The sequence below is a fragment of the Bactrocera neohumeralis genome, chromosome 3 (assembly GCF_024586455.1).
Source record: "Bactrocera neohumeralis isolate Rockhampton chromosome 3, APGP_CSIRO_Bneo_wtdbg2-racon-allhic-juicebox.fasta_v2, whole genome shotgun sequence".
Taxonomy (NCBI): domain Eukaryota; kingdom Metazoa; phylum Arthropoda; class Insecta; order Diptera; family Tephritidae; genus Bactrocera; species Bactrocera neohumeralis.
Genome location: NC_065920.1, coordinates 33,698,097 through 33,723,489, shown reverse-complemented (window position 1 = coordinate 33,723,489; position 25,393 = coordinate 33,698,097). Strand labels below are relative to the sequence as shown.

At 35.7% G+C, this 25,393-nt stretch overlaps 2 protein-coding genes across 3 annotated transcripts in view; both read right to left on the bottom strand.

Moving 5' to 3' along the window:
- The window catches only part of LOC126753251 (uncharacterized), a 71,736-nt gene extending 63,609 nt beyond the window's left edge, over positions 1-8,127 (bottom strand). For both annotated transcript variants that reach the window (XR_007666110.1, XM_050464519.1), the window contains exons 1-2: positions 7,013-8,127; positions 1,421-2,070 (exon numbers count right to left, since the gene is read on the bottom strand). Coding sequence is in view for 1 of the 2 variants with exons in the window: in XM_050464519.1 (XP_050320476.1) it covers positions 1,421-1,613 (193 nt within the window). In the remaining variant the exon portion in view is untranslated. The remainder of the gene's footprint in view (positions 1-1,420; positions 2,071-7,012) is intronic.
- The window catches only part of LOC126753252 (uncharacterized), a 479,664-nt gene that overhangs the window by 312,507 nt on the left and 141,764 nt on the right, over positions 1-25,393 (bottom strand). The gene's annotated exons all lie outside the window — the stretch shown is intronic.

Sequence of the window (25,393 nt, the reverse complement as noted above, 5' to 3'; positions counted from 1 at the left end):
CGTAGATTTGGAGAAGATATGTTTACTAACCACAAAACTACTCGCTGCAGAGTACATTAATTTTGTTCACCTAACGAATGCTTGTATCACCTAAAATTAATCGAGATAGTAACGTATATAAATAATCAGGATAACGGGACGAGTTGAAATCCGGTCCTCCCGGCAACCTGAACTTGAATAAAAATTGTGATATCGTAATGAAACTTGGTACATGTGTTCCTTGGCAAAAAGGAGCGATGAATTCGTAGATGGTCATAATCCGAACACTGTAGCGCCCATAAAACGAAAACCTGTAAAATGTATATTTTTACCTAGAATGAATAAACTTTATGCACCCGAAGGTGTTTAACACTGGAAGGCTTGGTTATAAACCAATTTCAGCATTTTCCTAAGTGTATCATGTAAGAGAAAGAGACACGTAATGGAGATGTTATAAGGCAAATGAAATCAAATCAGTCAAGTGGTTTACGAAATATCAAATTTGGATAAAATTAGTCTTGTTGCAATTTTAATAATTCAAATTATCGTTAAAAGAGAAGAGAGTGACCAAGCCCAAGCACTTTGGGCTATACACCGCAGGTTTTTTGTTTGACGTACAGGTACATAATGAACAGAAAAATGCTCTTAGGTTGGGCTTAATGTTACAATGCGTATACCAATTACCATATAGAAGGCATCCGCCAGCAGCACAATCCCGAAAAAAGCTAAACAACATATACCATTACTGATACCATTTATTATTGTTTTTGTATGCCAGCAGAAGCCTGTGAGAAAATTAATAACTTTTTGTCCTTAAAAATACCAATAATTGCATGGTAATCATTTCATATGTATGGATGTAATTACACTATATATTCACTGCTATCGCTGTCGGCAGATTGGCTTAAACTGGATAATTGAATTTCCTCAGCCAAGTTTGGAAAAAACAGTTCGTTTAACAATGCATATATGAAATTACCATCGGAGAGTAATAATCTAAATGGAAGGGTAGTTAGTTAATGGCCTTATTTTTTTATTGACATACAGCAAACATCCGTGAGTTATGTTGCGCATTTGTTTATATTTGAACCGGTTTATATGTGTAGGTGCACGAATAGAGCTCTAGTTGTGCCGACAGCTACAATTATACCATACCTATACTCATTCGTAAACAATTTTTAATACCAGCCCTTTGGGCGCGTTGAAAACGCATATAACATAATTCTATAAAAATGTTTTAGCTTGATTAAAGAGACAGGTAATCACCATGTCAAAGCGCGCACACATGCATAAGTAAATAGACAATAGGACTACAAATGTAATATGCTTACAAGTAATTAAAAAGTAATTAAAAATCTAATAAACATTCTAACAACGAGCAACACATTATTATTTGTACAAGTTTTGCATGTTTGTTTAACACAAAAAAATTGAAATTTACCGAACACTGTGAAGCAGGAACATAGGAGAATCCATTTGAGCGAGATAGCCGCCACAGCGCCTAAGGACTTGCCGGTGCTAGCGTTGCTGCGTCGAACAACAGTATCGGCTATGTTGAATGCTCTTACTTTTGCCATGAGTGCTGCTGAGCTCTGGATTAAACGAATGCAAAAATCTGTTTTGCTAGCGAACATTCAAAATATTGATGATTTTTTCTTTTGAAGCCGCTTTCGTCTTTGGTTTTATTATTCGGTTGAAAATCCGGCTAAAACAGATTTCGGTCTGTATGTTGGCGTTTCGTCTATTTTCGTTTTAACACAAATCCCGTTCGTTTTCTATTTTGCTTCTGCTTTGCATTTTTCCAATTATATTTTCACATATATACATATGTACATATGTATTACGTTTTAGCAAAAGTATTCGGCTATATTAGTTAGTGATATGTACACATTTACAGATATTTCAGAAACAGAGGAGCAATTTCTTCAGCAATAGTATTGCCTTTTCGTCTTTTTCAGATTCATTTATTTTATATTTTTTAAAAGTGTTTGCCCTTATTTTCTGTTCATAATTATTGTTGTGATTGATCTTATTTCTTCATTTGGATGTACGTAAATTACTTCAAAATAATTACGTAGTAGTTGCGATAACCTGAAAATAAGAAAATAAAGTTTTCAAATAAATAAATGTAATAGATACGAAATGGAAATGGATTATTTTTAAAAATCTTTGTATCGTATCTTGTAAAATATTTAAAGTATTTTGTTATACCAAAACATTTTGTTTGTAATTAAATTTACTAGAGCAAAGGTAGTTGAATCTGGAAAGCAAAACGAACTGCCAAAGTTGAAACCAACTAACCAAAATGCCGAATGTATATCATTACAATTTTAGTGTCAATAATTTATTGGTAAGTTATGCTGCTCATAAGCCCATTGCAAGCAAATAATGACGCCATTTTAAAAGCTTTTCGGATTTGAAGGCTGTTTTACATACAGATCATTGATATGCTACTGGCTTTTTGGAGAAAGGCTAAAAATAGAGTTTGCCTCATAACAATATTTTCGGCAGCTGGAATCCAGATGGGAATAAGAACTCTGTTTTTCATTTTATCTGTGGATGTCCAGCTCCATCACAAACCTGACACAAAATTTTATTTTAACTAGATTTTAAAGATTGTGTATCAAAAGAGTGCACCCAGTGCTATTTGGGTCTAGGGTGGATGCACAACTAAATGACATAGACAAAACTCATAGACACAGTTAATTATTTACGACTACTAGTCCATGTGGTTATCCACAAAAATTCGATTTGTATGACGCGTGGCTACCGGCTACTGGCTGTAGACAACTAGACCAGTCGACATTTTTGCTGTATTATATATTGTAAATATAAATAAAGAAAATATGTACTACTGTGATCAAATTTAAAAGTAAATTTTTAACTTATACTTCGAGTGTTTTTCGAATCAGTAAATTTTTATTTTTTTCTTTAAGTTGGTAGTACTGTTAGTGACATCTGTGATAAATTTCACGTCAAAATATTCATTAGTATTTGAGATACGCGTCGTTTTGTGAGGCTTTATTGAACAAAGAAGTGCGATAATGCACCATCTGCATTGGTTATTTGTGACCATTTCGCCACATTTTCAACTAATATCCACCACCGCACCACCGCATTCGCCTGATTTACCTTCGTGTAACTTCTGGCTATTCAGCAAATTCACGTTACAACTCCGAGGACGCTGTTTTGACTCAATTGAGGATACTTGTATATAAGCTGAATCGAAGAAAGAAAGCTCTGATAACCATCACGTCGGAGGATTTTTCAAAGTGCTATGAGGACTGGAAAGTACATTGGCATAAGTGTATTGCAGTCCCCCCACTTTGAAGGAAATGAAATGGACAAAATTCACCTTTGTCTTTGATCATAGTAGTAAACTTTATTTTGTACAGTATACCATATATTTACAAACGTTTTACATCAAGTAATTCAGCAAAACACATCTTTGAAAAAATATTTAGAAAGCTGTATTTTGAACTATTTGTTCGAGTTTACAAGTCCTCTGGAAAAAGAAAGAAATTGAAAGTAGATTGAAAGTCATCGGAAAATAAAGGTAAAAAAGAAAAATAAAGGAAAAGTAGTATACGGGCGATTTGAGGTCTGGAAAAGAAGAGGGAGGCGTCTTTAAATATTTAATGGTTAAGAATGGTTCATCTTGATTGCCATAATTGTTTACTTCCAAGTAATGAACCTTTGAAAAATAGCGAAGAAAGAAAGTAAAGAAAATTATAACTCAAAATAACACATACATATTCAAGAAATTTAAGAAATTTTCTTCCTTGAATGTTGTGTTAGCATCTAATTCTTTGTATGTATGTTTACCCCTTTTGAGTCTTTCACTATCTGAACTTCCGCAAACCTAAATTACGAGTATCAAAAGCTCACCGCATAAAAATAAATCCGTCAGAATTTTACCGTAAAACCTTTGCATATATTACAGTTTATTATCTCAATTAAAAGCGCCGAAATGACAGTCGGAAACACTTACAAATTGCTTGCGCCAACCGAAAAAGTAATATTATAATTCATAAAAAAGGAAATAATTGAAGGCTTTTACTCCCTTCTAAGTGCGGCGCAAATAATATTAAGCCAGATAAAAGCTGAAAGTAGGCGTCTATAATAGCTTAATATTTAGTCGTACCACCTGCGAGTGTTTGGCGAATAACGGCAGCAAATATTTACACATACAGCGTTTTGCTTGAGGCTTGAAGGATTTGGGTGCACGTGTTGGTTACACGCTTATCATAAATTCAATATTTTATATTGCTCTAGGCTAAGAATAATCCAAGGGGGCACCATGCTATTTTCGTATGCAAAACAAGGTCGATAACAGAACGGCAAATGCCTGGCATTAAACGTGCATTTTCTCTAGAGTAAGTGGAAGCACGGGGTGGGGCTGGAGAAAAATCAATGAAAGCAAAATGTGAGTGAAATCATAAATAATCCTTTACATCTGCAAAGAAGGCCAGCACAAGTGAGCACTTTCTCAGGTAACAGTGCCGTGACTGAAGAAGGCACTTGGAAAAACATCGCAGCTTAAGAGTGGCAGTAAAATAATAGTACTGCCATATTTTACACCTTTCGTGAAAATTCATAAATTTTACGCAAAATTGTGTTTTTATTAACATAATATGTTATACTTGTATATGCTGCATTCTCTTTTAATATACTGGTTTTATTTTTTTTGCGGTACTTCTTCTGTAACAAATGTTTTATTTGGTTTGATGTTGTTTTTTTTTTGTTTGTAAATTATTATTACAAAAAAAGTTAATTAAAGTAAGGTAGACTTAGAGAATGACATGTTTGTATAATAATGTATACATTTATATTTTGCAAATGTTTTAGGTGAGTTTTCACGAAGAACACTCAATACATTAATTAATTTTTTTAAAGTGTTATTATTACGAAATATTTAATATGAAAATTTTCCACCGTTCTTTTTGTTTGTGTTAGTAATTTAATAAAATTAGCTATTATAATTTTTCTCAATATTGTCGGAGATAGTTAAAATCATATTTAAATATAATAGTTGAAAGTGAATTTTTACCTAAGCTGTCCATTTTTTATTAATAGTTTTATTTTTTTAACAAACAGTATCAAAGTTTTCTTGGAATATTTATTGAAAATCCAGCTGAAAACTAACCACAGCAATATATCATCTATGAATATACCATATTTCCTGAAATGCCATGTATTGCAAAACTAACGGTATCTGGATAGTATGTGCACTTCCCTTGATCAAACTTGACACACATACTTCCGAGCAACCTAAACTGATATGCGAACGTGGAGCAAGCCACTCTTAGAAAGCACACATGTATTTTGAAGAAATCGTTTCAGAGTCATAGGTACAAAATTTATTAAATTGTAACAATGTCTTCCCAAAGTACATAAATGTTAATTAAGCAAATTTCCGTTTGTAAATATTTATAATTTTAAGCAGAATATACAGAGCTTTTCAGTTAGAGTGATATGATTTCTTTTCAAAAAAGAAAAAAAGAACCAACACGCAGTAATTGCTAAGGAAATTCATATGTTTTCTTATTTAGCGTGAAGAACAATCAACACAATAAAGTTCTGAATATAGTATCATTCAAATGGTCCCCACAACTCCTTTTGCAGGAACAAATTCGATGAACCCTTCTAAATGATGACTTCAAAAGCTTAAAGAGAAGCTGGTTTATTGCTAAAGGCCAATGACTCTAAATAACCCCACAAGAAGTAGTTTAATAGTGTTATACCACAACCGCTGGGAGGCCATTAATTGTTACAATTTCTTGAACTAATCGAATCTCCAAACTTTTTTCGCAATAATTCGGTTGTTGTGCTGAGTTTCTTCTAACCGCGTCTTGTTGGAGGCAGATATTGTCAAGATCAACTTCTTCTAATTGCTAATGGATCTCTACCGCTCTCCATTGACAGTGACGGTGTCACCAGCTTCATTTCAAAAGAAATACGGATGATTCCACAAGACCAAAGACCACACATTATCAATTTAAGTGAATGTAAAGGCTGCTCAAAATTTTTTTTCACAAATAATTATTATCGTTTTCAAGTAGTTTAAAGGCAAAATCAGCAAATTGACGACGTGTTTAGTGGTCAAATGGCTTCACTTCTTCAGTGGGAACAATTTTGTACGGCTGCAAGCCCAATTTCTTTCTCAAAATCCGCCAGGTTGTGGTTTGAGACAGTCCCAATTCTTGAGACCGTCTTGGAATCGACAAACTCGGTCTTCAGCAACACTTCAGGCAGAAATATTTTCACTACTTCGAGCTGTTCAATGTCTCATGGACGAACATCGAGCACACAAGAGCGATTACTAGGACCTAAAATGGCAAAAGCGCTAAAAAGTTGGAGTTGGAGAAGGATTATTTTGATGTTAAAATGGAAGAATTTTTAAACATTATTCTTGCGTATATCTTTCCATGATGAATTATTAACATTACGGAATACAATGAAAAAAAAGATCATGACATATTAAAAATGGCCTAAACGACATATAGAAATCATATAATTCTAATTGGAAAACGCGGTATTTTTCTAATCAATTAGGTGACGTAAATGGGCGCAGTTGCTTTATTATAGAGGAGTATTGATATATTCCGTTAAGTTCATTGTAAAATAATTTTTGAAGATTTTTTGCAATATTTCACACCATTGCTTCTTAGAAATTGATGAGTTTTGTATATTTACTTTTTTTACTTAATTAAAAGCGAGAAGTATCACAAAATATAGGCATTTTCATATCAAGAATTGATAACCATCCAGAGGTCCAATATTTTTGGCTTTAAATAGCCACGAATCACTAAAGTTTATTAAATATGTGTGTAAATATGAAGCTAATATTGTCGTGATAGTACGCCTCACTCACAATTTTTTATATACTATATACATGATATCACTATATACATATACTATATATACAATATATGGTAAAGTGTATATGAACTTTGTTGTTAAGATTTATTAAAGAAAAGTAACTCTTATTTTATTCGCTTACTCAAATGGCAAGTTTTTGGCAAACACTTACTTTGAATTTAATGCTGTATATTTGTACTAATTGCTGCCGCACATCACACGAAAAGGCGCACAGCAACAACGCTCAATAAGCCGTTTCCGTGAGCTACTCGCACTATAAAATCGTGCCAATCCACGTACGTAAATGGCAAGTACTAAACTCGTGGCACGCACTTGCCGCTAACTAAACACGTACACACACGCGCACACACAGCCGCAAACGCAAAGCGACAACAATCAGCAATTCGAAGCAACAATTCATAAACGAGCGCACGATAACCGCATACGCAGGCACTACGATAGTTAGCTAGGACAGTTAGACGAGTTAGCTAGCTGACTGACTGGCTAGCAAACTAACTGCGCGGAATGAGTGTTTGTTGTGCGGTTTTAAGCCGCTATCGCTGCCGCCACAGACGCCATCAACAAAGCCAACGTGCACGACGTACGCGCATCAACCGCAATTGGAACGACCGTCAGCGTTAACGTCAACGCTATCTCCGCTGGAGTTGGCTTAGCCGGAGCCGCCGCCGCCATTACTACAAAGCAATAACAAATTATTTGTTGTCACGCACTTAGCTTTACGAGCGTTGTTTTTGCTATATTTGCCTTCACTATTTTCATTCATAATTTATACGTTTAAATCTGTCGGGGCCGGCACTTTTCTAACGGCTAAGTGAATAAGCCCAGACTGGCCACCTTATTGCTGCAGGTAAACAAGTACTATTTGCTTATATGCACCAAAAACATACTTTTGCACTCCTTCGCACAAAGCATTCACATTCCTACAAAGGTAATTTCGGATGCCACAAACGTACACAAGAGAAATTTCACATTACTGTAACTTTTGAGAATTTACTTTTATCCGCGTTTACTTGCTTCGTTGAATGAAGATTTATGTTTTTACATCAAGCGACCGCACCACCATCCCAGCGACAGTGGGATGTAATAAAATTATTACACTTCGCTCCGCAGTCTTAAACCGTACCCTTTATTCGTTATTCGCGTCTGTCTTATAAATGTCCTCGTTGGCATTTATCGTATTCGCGTTTGCTTAGTATACACCGTTACTTCGTGTAAACCGTAAACTTAACCGCACAGGACTGACTGCTGTAATCAACTAAAAGCTTTGCTCTCCATTCGTAAAATTTCACCTGCGACTGTCTTCCACGCACACAACGAATCGATCCGAATACAAATGAGCACACGACTCGTGCGCAACGAACGATACAATTTGATGGTGGTATAAAACGCGTTCAGTCAACATCGGCTGCGCTTCGAAACAACGTATTTCGGCATTCGTGTGTCCTCATATACTAGTGCACATCTGTAATAGCTTTCATTTTCTCTCTATTTCAAAGCTTCAGTGTCCTTCGCTAAACTCTAATCCAAATATGAGCCACTGCGCCTTTTGTCTGCAAATCGCTTTCGTTTTAAATGCAGCGAACCTGAAGAAGCTGCTTTAAGAAAAGTTCAAAGTTTGCTTTCATCGTGAGAGCGCTGAGAAAATATTCCAGTGAGAGATGTATTTTTGTCGGGCCAGGATTTCCAAATGAAAACTAACATTGCCTTAACAGTTTACCCAACATTTGAAACTATAATTACAGCGCTTTAGTTTTGTACAATATTATAGGGAAATTAATACATAAAGGGAAATTTTTTATGGTAACTGTTAAAGGAGAGAGGGTTTCCTGTCATAAATATTGTTTGAGTATAGAAACGCTTTTGGGTTAAGATATATACATGAATACACCGAATATTCCCTCTCACAGTGCTTTAGATGTATTTAAAAAGTCCTCTAGACTAGATCTGAGTTTTCTAATCAAAAATAATGTTGTTGTTGCGTAAAGTATTTTCCCGATAACGGTCAAATAGTTCCTGAGGTAGAGGATTTCATTCATATATGGACAACTGCTTGAAAAAGCCCTTCCTTAACACCGTGATTATTAAATTTAATTCTTATGCGAGTACAGTGATTTATTGCTCCATTAAATAGAGAGAGGACGTGTTTGTTGGCTGATTTTATCCATTTTCACAGTGTTTGAAGAAGCGGCTTACTTATTTTCAGCAAGCTTAACATATAATATACATATATAGATATCTTAATTTTTAGTAAAATAATCACTGGCACGACAGACTGGTGAACAGACAATTAATCGAGATTCGGCTTGTCTCGTCATCCTGATCATTTATACATAGTACTTATAGAATACTATAACGTATAGATATCGAATCACGTCGATTAATTTCAGGCCACACAAACAACCTTCAGCTGAACAAAACTATTATACTTTGTAGTAAAATGTTACATGTTCACGATGAAAACGTGAGAGAGTAAATTAACATGTGCTTTTTAAAACGAAATACAACTCATAAAACGTTATTACCAAGAGTCTCCCTTTATTATAAAGACAAAGATTTTCTATTGTGTCTTAAAAATTTCTTCGGGAAAGTGACCGAATATTCCCGTAAAAGGCTTTTGTAGTCTCGAGCTTATCTGCGTAGACTAGTGACTTCCCATAAATCCACAAAAAAATAGTCCAGTGGTGTCGATCGATCTAGAAAGCTACTCCAAAGACCCAGGACGAGAGATAATGCCCTCACCAAAAGTTTCCTTCATTAAATTGTTTATTTCGTTATTTACATTGCAAATAGCGATGTCTTGTTGGAACCAGCCCACATCAAGATCCTCCAATTCTGGCAAGAAAAAGTCATTAATCATGGCTCTGTTACGTTACCAACCGACCAAACCATTATGGCCGGCTTCATTTTTGAAGAAATGTGGACCAATGATTCTCTGTGCCTATAGAGCAAACCAAGCAGTTACTTTTTGAGTTAACGTTGACGTACCCATTTAACCAAAAGTGATCTTGGTCGTTAAATAAAAAAACTGGTGCGTGGAGTCCCTACGCGCGGAAGAAATGAAACTTCTTGGTGATATTCCAAGAAATGCATATCATTTGGATGAAAGAAAACTAGCGAGAGGGAAAGGCTAAAAATATGGTGGAGTGACCAACACTTTCTTAAATTCACATTTTTTAAATTTATTACAAAGCAAAGTCCAAATCAATTATCAGCTCTGGGTTCTGACGGATTGATATCTATAATATTTACAATTGGATTATGATAACTAAAATACGATATGAAATGTCTTACATCTATTTTATCTATATTTCTCGCGAAAACCGCATCAATAGTCGTACCTCCTTTTGTCGTAGGATCATTTCTTCCATTAATCATTTCTAATGAAAATTACTCTCTGAGGAATGCCAGTAATGGTTTAGCTTCTGGCAATGAGAAATTTACATTGAAATCTCCCGCAAGGAGTTCCGGTTGTTCGCTATACTCTACTGATTCTCCGATAATATCTGCAAGAGCTTGCGAACCTTCAGTTGACAACGGTAATAAAGCTTTACCGATGAACAATTTTATATCTCTCATCGATGAATTTGGTAATATATAAATGCCAATTAAATACAATTTTTTACTATTATGATTATCGCCAGGGTTCATTTTGCATTCTACCGCACACAAATCGCCAATTTTTGTTAATGTTGATATCGTCACATCAGCATCACTCGCGTACGGAGCCTTCATATCTAAATGAGGAGTGAGAATATGACATTTGTCTTGCTCATTGTGATAAATAGCAACGCCTGGATTTCCTGTTTCATTTCGTTGAAATCTTACAACGAAATCTAAATTTGATACGGATACAGGAGGCTCGTTGTCATTCATAAATCTTTCTGATAACATCAAGATGTTTGACTGTTTAAACACTCTATCTGAGAAATCATCAACATGAGCACGAAGACTTTGACATTGAATGATATTATTGATAAACATTTTCTTGTGCTAAAAAACTCGAATAATTCTTTTTCTAAGGTGATAATAGGATTTTGACGTAATTTTATCATTTCATTTCGCAAAGCGCGACATGACCTGTCATTGCTTCCAATGCCATGATAAAATTTTTTCTGTTTGTTCACTGGGATAATGTAAACTGCTTTAATGGCAACAGCTCTTGACAGTGCGACATAAACTAACTCTTGAGATTGAACTTTTTCATAATAGTAAACAATTTCATTTCAAGTTCCTCCTTGTGACTTGTGAATTGTCAACCCACAAGCTGGTGCGAGTGGAAAGTGATTTCTCTTAGCTGATATACTCCTCTGTCTATTAAGATATACTACTGTGCCTAAAAATAAAGTGAAGTTAAACTGCGCGCGTCGAAGGATTTAGAGTTTTTTTTTTTTTTTTAGGTTGGTAGTACTGTCAGTCACATTTATGTCAAATTTCATGTCAAAATATTCATTAGTGTTTGAGATACGTGTCGTTTTGTGAGCTGCTAAAAGTGAGTTTTTCGTTTTTTGCGATGTCGAAATTTGTTGAGCAAAGAATTTGCATTAAATTTTATTTACGGAATCAATTTTCTGCTGCGGATACGTTGAGGATGGTGCAGAAAGCCTTTGGTGATGAGGCTATGTCTAAAAAAAATGTTTACAAGTGGAATAGTGAGTTCCAAGCCGGCCGTGAACGTGTCGAAGACGAAGAGCGTCCAGGGCGACCATCAACCTCAACCGACGAAGCTCACGTTCAACAAATCAAAGATTTGGTGTTGAAAACCCGTCAATTAACAATTAGAGACCTTGCTGATGAAGTTGGCATATCGAAAGGCTCAGCCAATACCATTTTGAAGGATGTTTTGGGCCTCAAGCTCGTCAAATCTCGACTGGTACCGAAAACATTGAATTTTTTTGGAAAAAAGGCGTCGCGTTGAAGTGTGTGAAACGATGCTTTCCGACTACCAGGGTGTCATAAAACGCATTATAACTGGCGATGAGACTTGGATCTATGCTTACGACCCCGAAACAACCGATCAATCGAGCGAATATCGTGCCAAAAGAGAGCCGAGACCAAAAAAATCGCGCCAAAGTCGCTCAAAAATCAAGGTCATGTTGACTGTTTTCTTCGATTATCGTGGTGTTGTGCATTATGAATTCCTTCCAACCGGTCAAACAGTCAACAAGGAATATTATTTGAACGTCATGCGTCGTTTGCGTAACGCTATCCGCCTAAAAAGGCCGGAATTGTGGAAAGACAATTCTTGGTTTTTACACCACGATAATGCACCATCCCATACTGCCCTCGTAATTCGTGATCATTTCGCCAAAAACTCAACCCATATCGTTCCGCAACCACCGTATTCACCTGATCTGGCGCCGTACGACTTCTGGCTGTTCACCAAGCTCAAAAAAGACCGCTCCGGGGACACCGTTTTTATACGATAGAGGGGATTCAAGCCGCAGCGAAGACGGAACTAAAGACCATCCCGGAAAGTGACTACAACCAGTGCTTCGAAGATTGGAAAATCCGTTGGCATAAGTACATTGCATCGGGAGGGGATTACTTTGAAGGGGATGAAATTGATTTGGAAGAATAAATAAAGAATTTTCAAAATAAATACAATGTCACCTTATTTGCGTTTCGTCGGGCAATTGGCACGGCCAAAGGTTTGATATTATTTGCTAGCGTGAATGATCGTGCTGTCATATGAGCTTTTACTCCAGTTTTACCACAATTTGGAAATACTAGCCATACTCGAGTGTTCTCCATTGTCGTTTCTTTCTGCGTGATCTAATTTCTCCATGTCACCGTTGGCTAATCCATCAGCAACTCTGATGTTGGCTGTTATGATGTAATACTTTCCAATGACGAGTGTTAAAAGTTGTAGCAGTCCACCGACATCAGCTGGTAGTGTTTTCTTCTCAAGGGCATTACGTGCGCTCTGTAATTGTTCATAATTTTCACAACCTGAGATGAAGTCTACAGCCGCGGATGTGATCTGATCTGGATGATTAGCCAAGATGAGTTGTTTATATTTGTCGACCGTGGCATTAGAATATGCCAGTCGAATCCCGTGAGGACATAATTGATTGGCTTCTTCTTCTGTCATAAATTTTGATTCTACTAACGCAAGTTCTTCATCATTCAACCGATCCCCATTTCCGATATTCGTTAGAATGGTCGAGAAAACCACATTTGCTTGACGCATGACTTGTGTGAGTTCATGAAGTTTGAATGTTTTGATTGTTTGAAAATTGGTGTAGCTTTCGTTGGCGGGAGTTGTCTCAAATCAAAATAGTATCATGTTCAGTCCCCCGAAAGGTGCATCGGAATTACCTGTTACAATTTTCAATCTCCTGTCGTCTCTTTTCAGAAGCTTTGCTCCAACCATACTAACTTCGATTATGATCAGGCAAATGTGTTGAAACAATGATCGGAATTGGTGTAAGGCTTCAGCACTCAAAGCATTATCTTTACTGGTGGACATCGACAAAGCAGTATGAATGGTGGTACCGTCGATTGCCACTGCAGCTTTTCCTGTCGAAGCACATGTGAGTTATGCATTACAGTGTGCGTTGTTGGTTGCATATTTATTGTAAATTTCCATGATGAGCCGAATTACAAAAGTTTTTCCACATCCAGCGGGACCTGTCAGAAATACTAACAATGGTTGAAGTTGTTTCAATGTTAAATGATGGATAGCCTGTAGTAATCGATCGTTGTCCGATATTTGTTGTTCGCATAAATTCACAAAATTGTGCATTCGGCATTAAATTTTCTCTTCGCTTCGCAATTGCTTGGAGTCTGCTCAAGGTTGCTAAGCGGAGATCATCGTTGAATGGAAGTGGCTGAGGAACTGCTCCCATAACATCTTGATTGTATTCTTGCATAAAATTTTCTTTCTCACGATACAACTGTTCGAATAATGGTTCTAGAATAATGTTCTCATTGTCGGCATAAATTTGAAGTAATTCTGACTCGGAAAGTAGTTTTGTCTCTTCGTTGCGGAAGATAATATGCAGCGTAACCATCTCTCTTTTGTATTCTTCGAATTGGGTTGTCATATTATAATTTGTATATCTTATAACATGGTGTTTAGTCAATTTCTTGTATTCATTATCGGTTTTGCATTTATGTTGCGCACAAAACTGGGCCAGAGTTAGATCGTTCAATTCCTCCGGTCGTTGCTCGTATTTATCGAACACATTATCCTTCCAAATATCTGTGGACTCGTCATTATGCTCCGCCAATTCTTTGCGTGCTTTTTTCAATCTCTGTCGGTCTGTCGGCCACGACGTTGGGATGAATATTACCGATCTAGAGGCTTCTGACATTGGTTTACGAAGTAGCCACCAAGCTGCTTCTTGGCTCGAAATCTCTACTGAGATCAATAAGTCGACTCTCATTTTTCTAGTGATTTCAACGACTATAAATCCGGATATTTTTCTGTGATTTCATTAATTTGCCTATGTAAGTAACTGATCCCTCGGTTAGATTTATTAACATAGTCCACGACGTACGTCGCGCAGGAATATTCGTCTAATATGAACTGCAAATCCATATTCGATTTTAAAACATTAAATAAGAATGGGTTGAATGGATTATGCCATTTCTCCGCTGGTGTTCTTTTCAAGAAAATCCGTGGCCGGTTAATTCCCGCAGAAAGTATTTTATAGTACTGTTTATCCGAAGTTATACAGATATTGTTGCTTTGATAGAAATCATCAATGTCGTTGAATCGGCTATTTCGTACTGAGACCTTATTTTCTTGTAATGACTGGCGTAACTGATGAAATTTGGGTTTTCTTTCTTCATAGGGACGAGTATTTGTGTGGATCGAGAAGGGAGGAAAGCTGCTTCAAATCGTCATTTTTGTGGCCGGTTACCTGTTACTTTTTATAGCAAGTAAATGTGTGTTTATGTGTCTGCAATTTGATGTTTCCTGATGCTTCAGATGTGGATACTGCGATTAAAATGTCAATGATATCGAATTTCTCTGTCTTCCTCCAATGGGCGCTTCGGTGCATTCTCCAGCCAGAGTAGAAAATAGGCGTAGGACTACCACGATGTTGAAATTCGATTCGCTTGAAATAGTCTTTCCCTTATATTGTGCAAATGGGGATGCTTTTTTGCTTTGTGGGAGACTCATTAACGTGTGCACTAATTTGTCGAAATAGATAGCACAGGTTACAGCATCCTAGTTGATTAATGTACTTTTATGCAACCAATTCAGTTGAGCGGCTTTATCTTCAGAAATGACTCTTCCATCTTTCATTTTTTGTAGCAGTTGTAACAGCGGGATCCACTTTCATTTGCACTCATCGTGAGAAACAATTTACGCCTTCCGAGTTGCCGAATCAAGGCGAATAGATCGTTTTTACGCTGTGACCAATAATATGCAGAATTCGGTATTGATCTTAGAAATACCAGATTTGTGTCTAAGCAATTGTGGATATACTCTTCCGATTCCATTTTGTTGTCTCGTCAATCTTGTGTCATTCCCGTTAAACTTGAAGTCAGGGATAAAGCAACATAAAGTCTCATATTTTTTGCAGCGATATAAAGCAAATGGCGGGGAGTAATCCCATTTGGAAAGGTGTAACTGAAATTCCGTCTCGAAATGTTCTCATTTGTCCAAGGTATATACTAGGAAAAGACAATTCCTCGCCATAATCATCGAAGAGCAGACTTTTTGGAATTTGATTTTTATGTGCACGGCATATTTATAACCTGTTCATATACTCAAAGTTCATCATACACGTGTCTCAAACGTTCTATTTCCATGAAAGGAATTCTGGGGGAAAATAATCGTTCCGTTATATCCAACGGTGGCAAATCATAAGGCATTGCTGGATATTTGAAGCCATTGTAAACTGCGTAAGTTGGTATTTTTTTTTTTGCCGCAGTGATTGCAGACATGCTGAACATGGTTTAATATTTTCGCTTGGAACATCGGGTAGAATTCTGTCAAGTACTTCCTGATCAATATTCTCAGGAAGTGCGGTTAAATCATGCTTGAACCACATGCGATCACATATCGAGCAAGCAAATCCAAAATTATTATTCGTAAATTTTGCCATTACAAACTCATGTGCTTTTTTATGTTGTTGAAAGTGAGCATAAGGAATTTGTGGATTTCTTCTCACGTTTTCGGTACCGGTATTATGTTTTGCTCTGTATCCTCGGTTGTATTCTCGTTTCTTTGCCGTGATGGTGCGGCCCTTGCTAATTCTCGCTGAGCTGTTTTCCGTGCTCTATACTCTCGCTGATATTCTGCTGCTGATTTCCCTCGTGGTATATCCCTGAAATGTATACCACTACTTGTAGAGGGTCCTGCAATCGTTGATGGATCAATGCACGTAGAAGGTCCAGCAATCATTGATTGATCAACAGCCGTCGTTAATCTATCAACACGCGTTGAAGGCCCAGCAGTTATCGGTGAATTGACGATCGTTGATTCATCAGTAGTTATAGATGCTCCCGCAGAGATTGATGGAACAGCAGACGTTGAATCACTGAATGTACTTTCTTTTTTTACGCGCTCGGGTATATTCCGCAGCTGTTTTCCTCTTCCTCGATTGACCGCCAGCTATCATTTCCAATTCCTCCTTTTCCCGCTTTGCTTTCTTTCGTGCTCGGTATTAACAATAATATTGTGCTGTTTTCCCTCCTCTTGAAACACGGGCTGCACTGTCTTTTTCCGCTGTAAAATCAATTTAAAATCAAACCAATTTTTGCCAATCCAATTGATATTAGTTTCAAGAGGATTAAATACACAAGGTGCATCTATTATGGACAATTGAAATATTCAAGAGAAACGTATCATCACATAACCTGGAATCCGCTGTGTTATGCGTATTATCACTGTCACTAATTTTATTGTTTGTTTGAATCACTATTCATTGTGTACTAATACGGCAAATAGTTCGTCAATATTATATAGAACACGAATTAATTATGGGAAACACTTTAATAACAAAATACGAAAATAAGAAAAAGAATTTTTGACACACAGGACGCTTGATGCACTCACGCATAGGCAGTAATACTATTCTAAGGAGCTGTTACACGCTACGTGTATTGCCATAGCAGCGCATGCGCCTGGCGGTACTTTACTCTCATTCTCTCTCACACTTTGTCTTTCTCTGTTGCTTTTCTCCTTCCGAGTTGCGTTAATCGTTCAACGCTATTCCCCCTCCACTGAAGCGTTAAACGTTTAACGCAACCTTTTTCGGAGTCGCCTAAGAAGTTTCACTTCAAAAATTTGTTGTGTACATCTGAATCGGTTGACACCTCTTTTGGTCCCATTCACCGAACATGCAATACGCTTTATGCTCATTTGGCTTCAATTTTTGGACGAGTTACTAAGATCCTTTCAGAAAACCTTGTAAAGTGGATGGACGTAGCTCCAATTGTTTCGCGCGATGGTGAATTCATTTGGGTATTATTCGACAATCAAACGTGCATTATCTACTAAAATAAAAATGATGCATAACCGACATCTAGTTGCCCGAATTACTTACTCTGCTGGGCGATTATGCAAAGTGAATATTGAACGCAGCGTACAATGCGTTGTGCAAACCCAACCATTATTTTGTTAAAAAGTTTGGAAGATTGCCAAACGTTGTTTCGGAGTAAGTCTATTCATTATGAAACGACAACCCAGGCTGAATATAAATCAAGTAACAGCTGTGAAAACGACCAACTCAGTATTACCAAAACAGTATTGCCTTATTTAATACCACACTTCTAGAACTGAAGCCGCTCGATTTCCACAAGCGATATCGCTTCGCTCTGTGAGCTGCTATTTCGTCCAGAAAAAACAACGGTTTTGTGTGGTTTGTGAGCCGATGGAATCATCGGTCCATATTTCTTCAAAAATGATGCCGGTGAGAACATAACCATCGAAGCTCGCGATCTCGATGAAATTTGGTTCCAACAAGACAGCACCACTTCCCACACATCGCACCAATTAATGGATTCATTGATAGAACACTTAGGTGATCATATAATTTAATAATAGTTTTGGGCCGTGTGGTTGTACATGGGAGCTTGGGTATTTCGTGAACCAATTCCACATATTTTACGTATTCAACTATTGTATATTAAATATTATGCGCTCAGATATCTCCGCTTACAGGTTGCCTAATTTAAAGCCAAAGCAAAGCTTGAAAAAGTTTTATTTGGTATATTTAAGATAAAGTAGTATTCACCTAATTTTATCTATTTTTGACATTACATATACACTCGACGAAAAAAACTCTTTTATTTACACCTTGTTTAAAGCATTTTCTTATAATAATTAACTTGTACTTGCAGCTTAACACTTGTTTTAGTGAAAAACACAAGCACACCAGCAACAATGCAAGAACAAATTCTCGATCTGAAATTTCTTTGGAACAATACGAGTATAATCATTTTTAATAAAGTGATTTCGTAGTTTTGTTTTTCTCCCAATACCGTTAGATTCATACACTACTTTACCTATCGGAATATAATAAACTGTTGGAAATGGTGTTCTCTACATTTACATATCCGTGATGAAATCACCACAATCAGGCGCCACCATCATTAGCTCTTAAGTTGTTTTACACGTACAAATTGATATAATAGAAATCTCATAGCTCGTTATCGAATTTCATCTGCATACCCTTCTTCTCTGCTGACATGCCACCACATCCTTCTACTCGCTTCGCTTATTTGCTTAAGCATATTATTCATTCTACTTTACACATACAAAAGTTTAACGAAATTTCGTAGCAAATTTGCAAAGGAGCACACATTTACCTAACTGCATTGTAAGGGTTCGATATTTGAATTGAATTGAAAACGACACTGAAAATAAATTGTCTTATGGCAATTAAAATGAAACAGTATTATTTTTGTGGCATGTTAGTATTTTAATTAGTTTTAAAACATAATTTGGATGAGTTGATATTCAACAAGAGTTTTGACACTTTTTTCTTTTATGTAATTTTTTATTTCTTTATGCTTCACAGCGGTTATTTCTCTGAGTGCATATGCTGACTTCATTTGTCTGTGTGCTCAGAACGGTTACTTAATTTTCTTTTGTTTTAAGGCGAATTGTTGTGCCAACGTTCGACAAGGATGAAGTTCCTTTTGTCTGCTATGGCACTTTTGTCTGCTTATTCAGTTCTCTTTATGCTCTTGTTCGTTCATTCAGGCATTCCTTCATCTCATTCATGTGAATGTGCCATGCGTGTAATCATTGAAATTGTAAGAGTTTCCAAGAAAATAGCCATAATATTATTTGTAAGTTTGTGTGTATTGGCAAAGTTTTGTAAAGTTTTTGTTTTCTTACTCGTTTTCTAATTGTTGCTACTTTTGGGGTTTCTGAAGTGGCACTCAATGGGTGCAAATTTGCATGCACACAAGCGCAGCCAGTTACAAGAATTACGTAAGACTACGTAGCATGAGCACATGCTCAATCCAATACACAGTTATTTTTGTATATGCATACTTCAATGCATGTTCAATGTATTCGTTTGTTTATTTACTTTGAAAATTTTGCATGCTCAACAAAATTGTTGCTGATTAGACGTTTCTATTGTAATTTGGTAGAGTAAATGTGTGCCTGTCAGCTCCCTAAGCATTTAGTGCGTATATATATACATATATATATATAAATATAAATGTGCATATCTACACATAAATACGTTTCAGGCTTGAAATTAATATAACAGAAATTAACAGCTTTTATTTATTTGTGTATATTAAATATAAGTAAGCACAGGAGTTAACACAGCTCCTTTCATCAGCATAACAGACATTCATTCAACGTTTGCTTTATTGTAAATTTACTTATATACCCATACGTATGCATATTATGCATTCAATAACGCCAATGAAAGGGTTCAACTTAAATTTATTTTCAAGTTCACCTGACGTACGTGTCGTATGAGTGACCTTCAATTTAAAGCACATGAGAGCTATACGAACATGTAGACTCAGATATTGTTGCATGCAAAGTATGCCGTTTATAATTGTGTACATTAATACACGCTTTATTTGTCTAGACAATTTCGTTCAATTATTAAATGAACTTAAAGCAGTCAATTATACTCATTTTACAATTCGTTGCTACTGCGTCATTACATATGCATACAATATACATACATATGTAGTATGTACCTTGACCATTTCAGCAACCTGTGTAGTTTGATCAATAATTTTTATCCAAAGTGTTGGCTCATGGTGAATTTAATAACAACACTCAATTTGATAAGGCAGATAAAAATCGATAGCATATAGCCATATAAACTTATATGAGACATATGCGTATAAAACTACTTCGCACGATTACAACTACATATTAACTAACTACTACGTTCTTATTGTTTTTTTTTATGAAAATGCAAGTCTATTAAAGCGAATGTTGCGAATAAATTATACGAAGTATCGCCCATCGCTAGTCACAAATTTTTGTCATCTTTCTAGCAAAGCTCAAATACCATTGGAGTAAACTGTTCAACTTGTGATGCTAAATAAGAATCTAGCCATTTTTCGAAGCCTTTTTGTGAGTGAAACTACTTCTGAACCAGACCATGTGCCATCGAACTAAAGAAATAAAATCGAACAGTGCAATATATGGAGAATATAGCGTTTGTGGTGGGACTTCCAATTTAAGCGTTTTCAGGTAGCTTATAACGGGCGTGGCAACGTGAGCACAAGCATTGTCATACGATAGGATCACTTTTTCATGCTTCTCCTAGTATTCCGTAAACTTTTTGGCTTTCTTTGACTAAAAGAATAAAACCAACCCTTCCGCAAATGACGACATCGGACGACAATCGGACATATTCGCACAACCAAAAAGATATGACACATAAACGATATCACTAATGTGGGCACACCGTTTCTTCTTTCATTGCCTAGGTTAAGTTTATCACGTTTTGAATATATCAAAAACGATCACTAATATGAGTAAAAGCTGGAGTCATCTATTGATAAACAGCGGGAAGTTACTTCCGCACCTAATGTTAACAGATTATATATGTAGGGGACGTACACAGACGAACTCAAATCGGACAGACATATTAAAGAACTATTATTTACATTTCGAACTTAAGCTATATATGTACTAAAGAATGCAACCATGCTAAAGTAGCCGTAGTCAAACCCAACTTGACGAATATACGAGAGGCATACCCGACAACGGACAAACAGAACAGTTGCTATTTGAATTGCAATAAATACACATCTAAATATACAATGTATCCAGTGTCTACTTATTTCCTACATATATGTATATGTAAACATATTTACATAATTCAAACCATATACATGATTATATTAACTAAAGTAGAAATGAGAGAAATTAAATTAGAGTAACATGAAATTATATTTTATAAAAGAAATAAAATAAAGTGGGTGGTTCTTATACAAACACTGAATGAAGCGTTACATTTATTGCAAGAACATGAATAAATATATGCACGCTTAGAGAAATGTTGAATGCTGCAGAAATGTTTTTAAGTTTTAAATCTATATTACAATTAATTATTACACAAAACAAATAAGGAAGGGCTAAGTTCGGATGCAACCGAACATTTTAACCTTAAGATGTTAAACGCCAACCCGAAGAAATTAATCTAAGCAATTTTGTATATACATACATATTCTCTATATAACTCATACACTGACCGACAAATTCGGCATAAGGTTTGCTAGAAAAACCAAAATGACCGTTCATAGTATATGAAAGTTGGGGTAGTATCGACCCGATTTTATCTATGCATTATTATCATGCTACAAACTAAAAAGGTTATCACTGGGTTTCATTAAGGTGCCGCACATACAATCATCACTCATATAGAGTAAAGTCCACCGGTTGTTCGAAAATCCTGATATTAGTTATATGGGGGCTAGTCAAGTTTTCGCCCAACTTCAATTATTTTAAGAATAAATATACACTCAGTAAAACATGCTTTGTAAGTTTAACTGATATAATTCAAATATTGCCCGATATATGCAGTATTAAGTTACTCAGAAGTTCGAAAATCTTTATATTAGGCATATGGGGCTAAGGTAAATATTGAAAATTTTGCAGTAAAAATTCCATTAAAGTACTACCTTGTGTTTAAAAATTGTCCAAATCTAAATAAAACTGTTCAAGACCCTAGGTACCGAATATGTTGACGACAGTATCTATGGTTGACTTTTGACCGAAAATATCATTCAATTTGTGAGATATACAATTAAAATTCAGGCAGAATCCTTTCCTGACAGTAGTAACTGTGTGTATAAAAAATGGCTTAAATCGGGTCAATACTGTTGTGAGCCCCCATATACCTAATATAAAGATTTTCGAAATTCCAGGTGACTTTGTGCCGCATATATCGGCCAATATTTGAGTTATCTCAATGAAAAATACAAATGATATTTTACTATTTGTATATTTTATACTTAACATTATATCTTTGTGCCTAAAATAAATACAATTGGACGAAAACTGGACCTAGTAGACCTAGGGCACATACATACTTGTGGTATGTTTCATGATAATAGTTAATAGACGAAATCGGGTCTATACTACCTCGACTCCCATATACAACATATAATGATTTTTGTTTTTCCAACAAACCTTATGCCGCATATGTCGGTGTGTGTATAAGTTATATGTAAATTATATGTTTATATAAAATTGCTTAGATTCGAATCCTCTGTTTGAAGTTTTAGTACATCGTAAGGTATTTCCGCGGCGTTGATTCCTGCAAGTTGCAAGAATATAAAATGTTCGGTTGCACCCGAACTTAGCCTTTTCTTAGTTGTTATAGTTCTACTTGATATCTGATGAGATATTATCTGAAAAATTTAGGAGTAATTTAGTTCTTATCTTTTAGAATCGGAAAGTGAAGCTTTTGGCAGCGTCGTAATGATTTAAGTTACATTTTAAAAATATAAATTTCTGACGCCAACTTTTTGATCTTACATATGTTAGAAGGGCAACATTTCTGCACCATATACTTAAATCTAATGAATAAATATATCTACATATAAAACTATAAACCTAACTAGTACTGGCCACAGCTGCAAGCGATGTATGATATTTCCTCCACCACGCCCATTTTAGGATCTTTTTTCATAACAATACAAGATTTTAAGTGCATAAGTTATCCAAGCGCATTTATAAAAAAAAAGAATCCGATTGAACCTCACCAAAGTTCATCTCTCAGGAACAACTCTTACTAAATTTTGAACGAAACACATTCGCTACTTAAAAATACTTATAATATTTGGTAAATTATTTCGAACCCTTTTCATTTAATTATAGCAAAAATTAAATTATAATACTGTATAAAAAAAGAGTCAGAGAGTCAGCGGTTTGTCAAAATTTGAGGAAACACGTTCGGTAGCAACAGAGAGAACATGCTAAATATGTTGTGTTTAAAGCTTTACAGTTATGCGATTATCCAGAAAAAAGCGAAACGAATCGCTATCGGTTATATAAGGAATCGATTATGAAAGAATAACGGCATCGAGATAAAAGTATATTGTCAAATGCAAAAGTTTTCCATACCAACCGAGAGCCAGAGATTACATTGCTACCTTAGAAAATAAACTGTGCCAACTTTTTTGAAGATGCGTTGTCAAATGGGAAAGTTTTCCATACAAGAACTTGTTTCCGATCGTTCAGTTTGTAATGCAGCTATATGTTATAGTGGTCCAATATCGGCAGTTCCGACAAATGAGCAGCTTCTTGAAGAGAAAATGACGTTTGCAAAATTACAAAGCGATATCTTAAAAACTAAGGGACTAGTTCGTATATATACAGACAGACAGACGGACATGGCTAAATCGACTCAGCTCAACATACTGATCATTTATGCATATACTTTATATTTGTGAAAAACTTAATAGAAGAAGAAATATTAAAGAAGCTCTATTCATAATCTAATAGGGCCAATTCTTCGAAGAAATATTAAAGAAGCTAAGGGTTCTTGCTTACAAAAACTTACCAAAGCTATCACTCCGTTAACAAATCCCAAGAAATTATGGGCGGACATAAAAATGCTCTCAGGCTCCTATAGGCAAGTTAATCTTAAATGTATAAACATTCCATTTGTATCAAATAAAAATGAACTTCTCAGTAGAAGGTACAGCAAAGTTCATTCATCCCCATATATTACCGAATCTGACATAACCATCGCTAAATTCGATTTTACCTTATCTTCAATGTCAGGCAAGGCGCCCGGTGCAGACAGAATTTCATATCCCATGCTAAAAAACTGCTTTTCAAGTCTCAAAAATAGAGTTATTAAATTGTACAACAATATTATTTTTTGTCAAGGTGTCTACCCTCAAAGCTGGAAAAAGGCGGTGATAGTTGTCATTCCGAAATCCAATGCAGTGTCTACATACAGATGTTCTCGGTTACAGGCCAATATCACTCCTCTGTTGCATAGGCAAACTATTAGAAAAAATAATATCAAAACCTATCTCGTGGTTCGCATTACCTCTCAAACCTTCTCAGTCGAAACCAAGTGGCATTTAAGGCGGGGCAAGGCACTATGGATGTTTTACTCTATTTTGATAATTTCGCCAAAACTGCTTTATCGAAAAGAAGCCACATATCCACTCTCAGTTTAGATTTCGAAAAAGCTTTCGACAGAGTTGGCTCTCATGTTATTCTACGACAGCTTGAGAAGTGGCAAATTGGTGAAAAAATATTTAACTTTATTAAATCTTTCCTAATCAACCGGAAATTCATGACTAAAAACAATAACACTTTTTCGAACACGTTCAATATGTACAACGGAATACCACAAGGATCACCATTGTCTGTTATACTATTTGTAATCGCATTTAACGAAATCAGTACGATAATCTCTATATATGAACTCATTTCGCCTATTAACTATGCTGATGATGTGCTGATCTTCTCCAAACAAAATTATCTAAATACTGTAAAAAATACCTTCTTAAAAATCCTTACTGATATTTCAAGTTGGTCCAATTGTTCACGTGCGAATATTTCTATAAACAAATGCAAATTATTCCATATCTGTACAAAACAAAAATGTAATAGCTTCAATCTAAGCTATAATAATGTAAATATTGTAAGTACTACTAGTCTTAAATTCCTAGGTATAATATTCGATAAGAGACTTACGTTTAAGGAACATTGTACAAATCTTTGTAAGCAACTAGTTTCTAGGCTTAATATAACTAAGTATCTATCATCAAAGTACTGTTTAATTCACATTTATTCTCTCATCAATATTACAAGAGCTTTAATTTTATCTGAGATTGACTATGGTCTCCCCATCTACGGCAATTGTGCTAAAAGCCATATAAAGCTAATCTTTGCACCATATCTGCAGCTGTTAGAAGAAGTATTCGGGCATTCCCAACATCACCAATAAAGTTCACATTAACGGAAGCCGGTCTCCCATCCATCGAGGAAAGAGTTACAACTAAACCGGAGGAAAAATCTATATCTTTTGTCGCATCATGGCTACTCAAAAAATCTTCGTTCCAGCTAAATCTTTAAAAACATAAAAAAAGAACATTAATTCCAGGGTATATC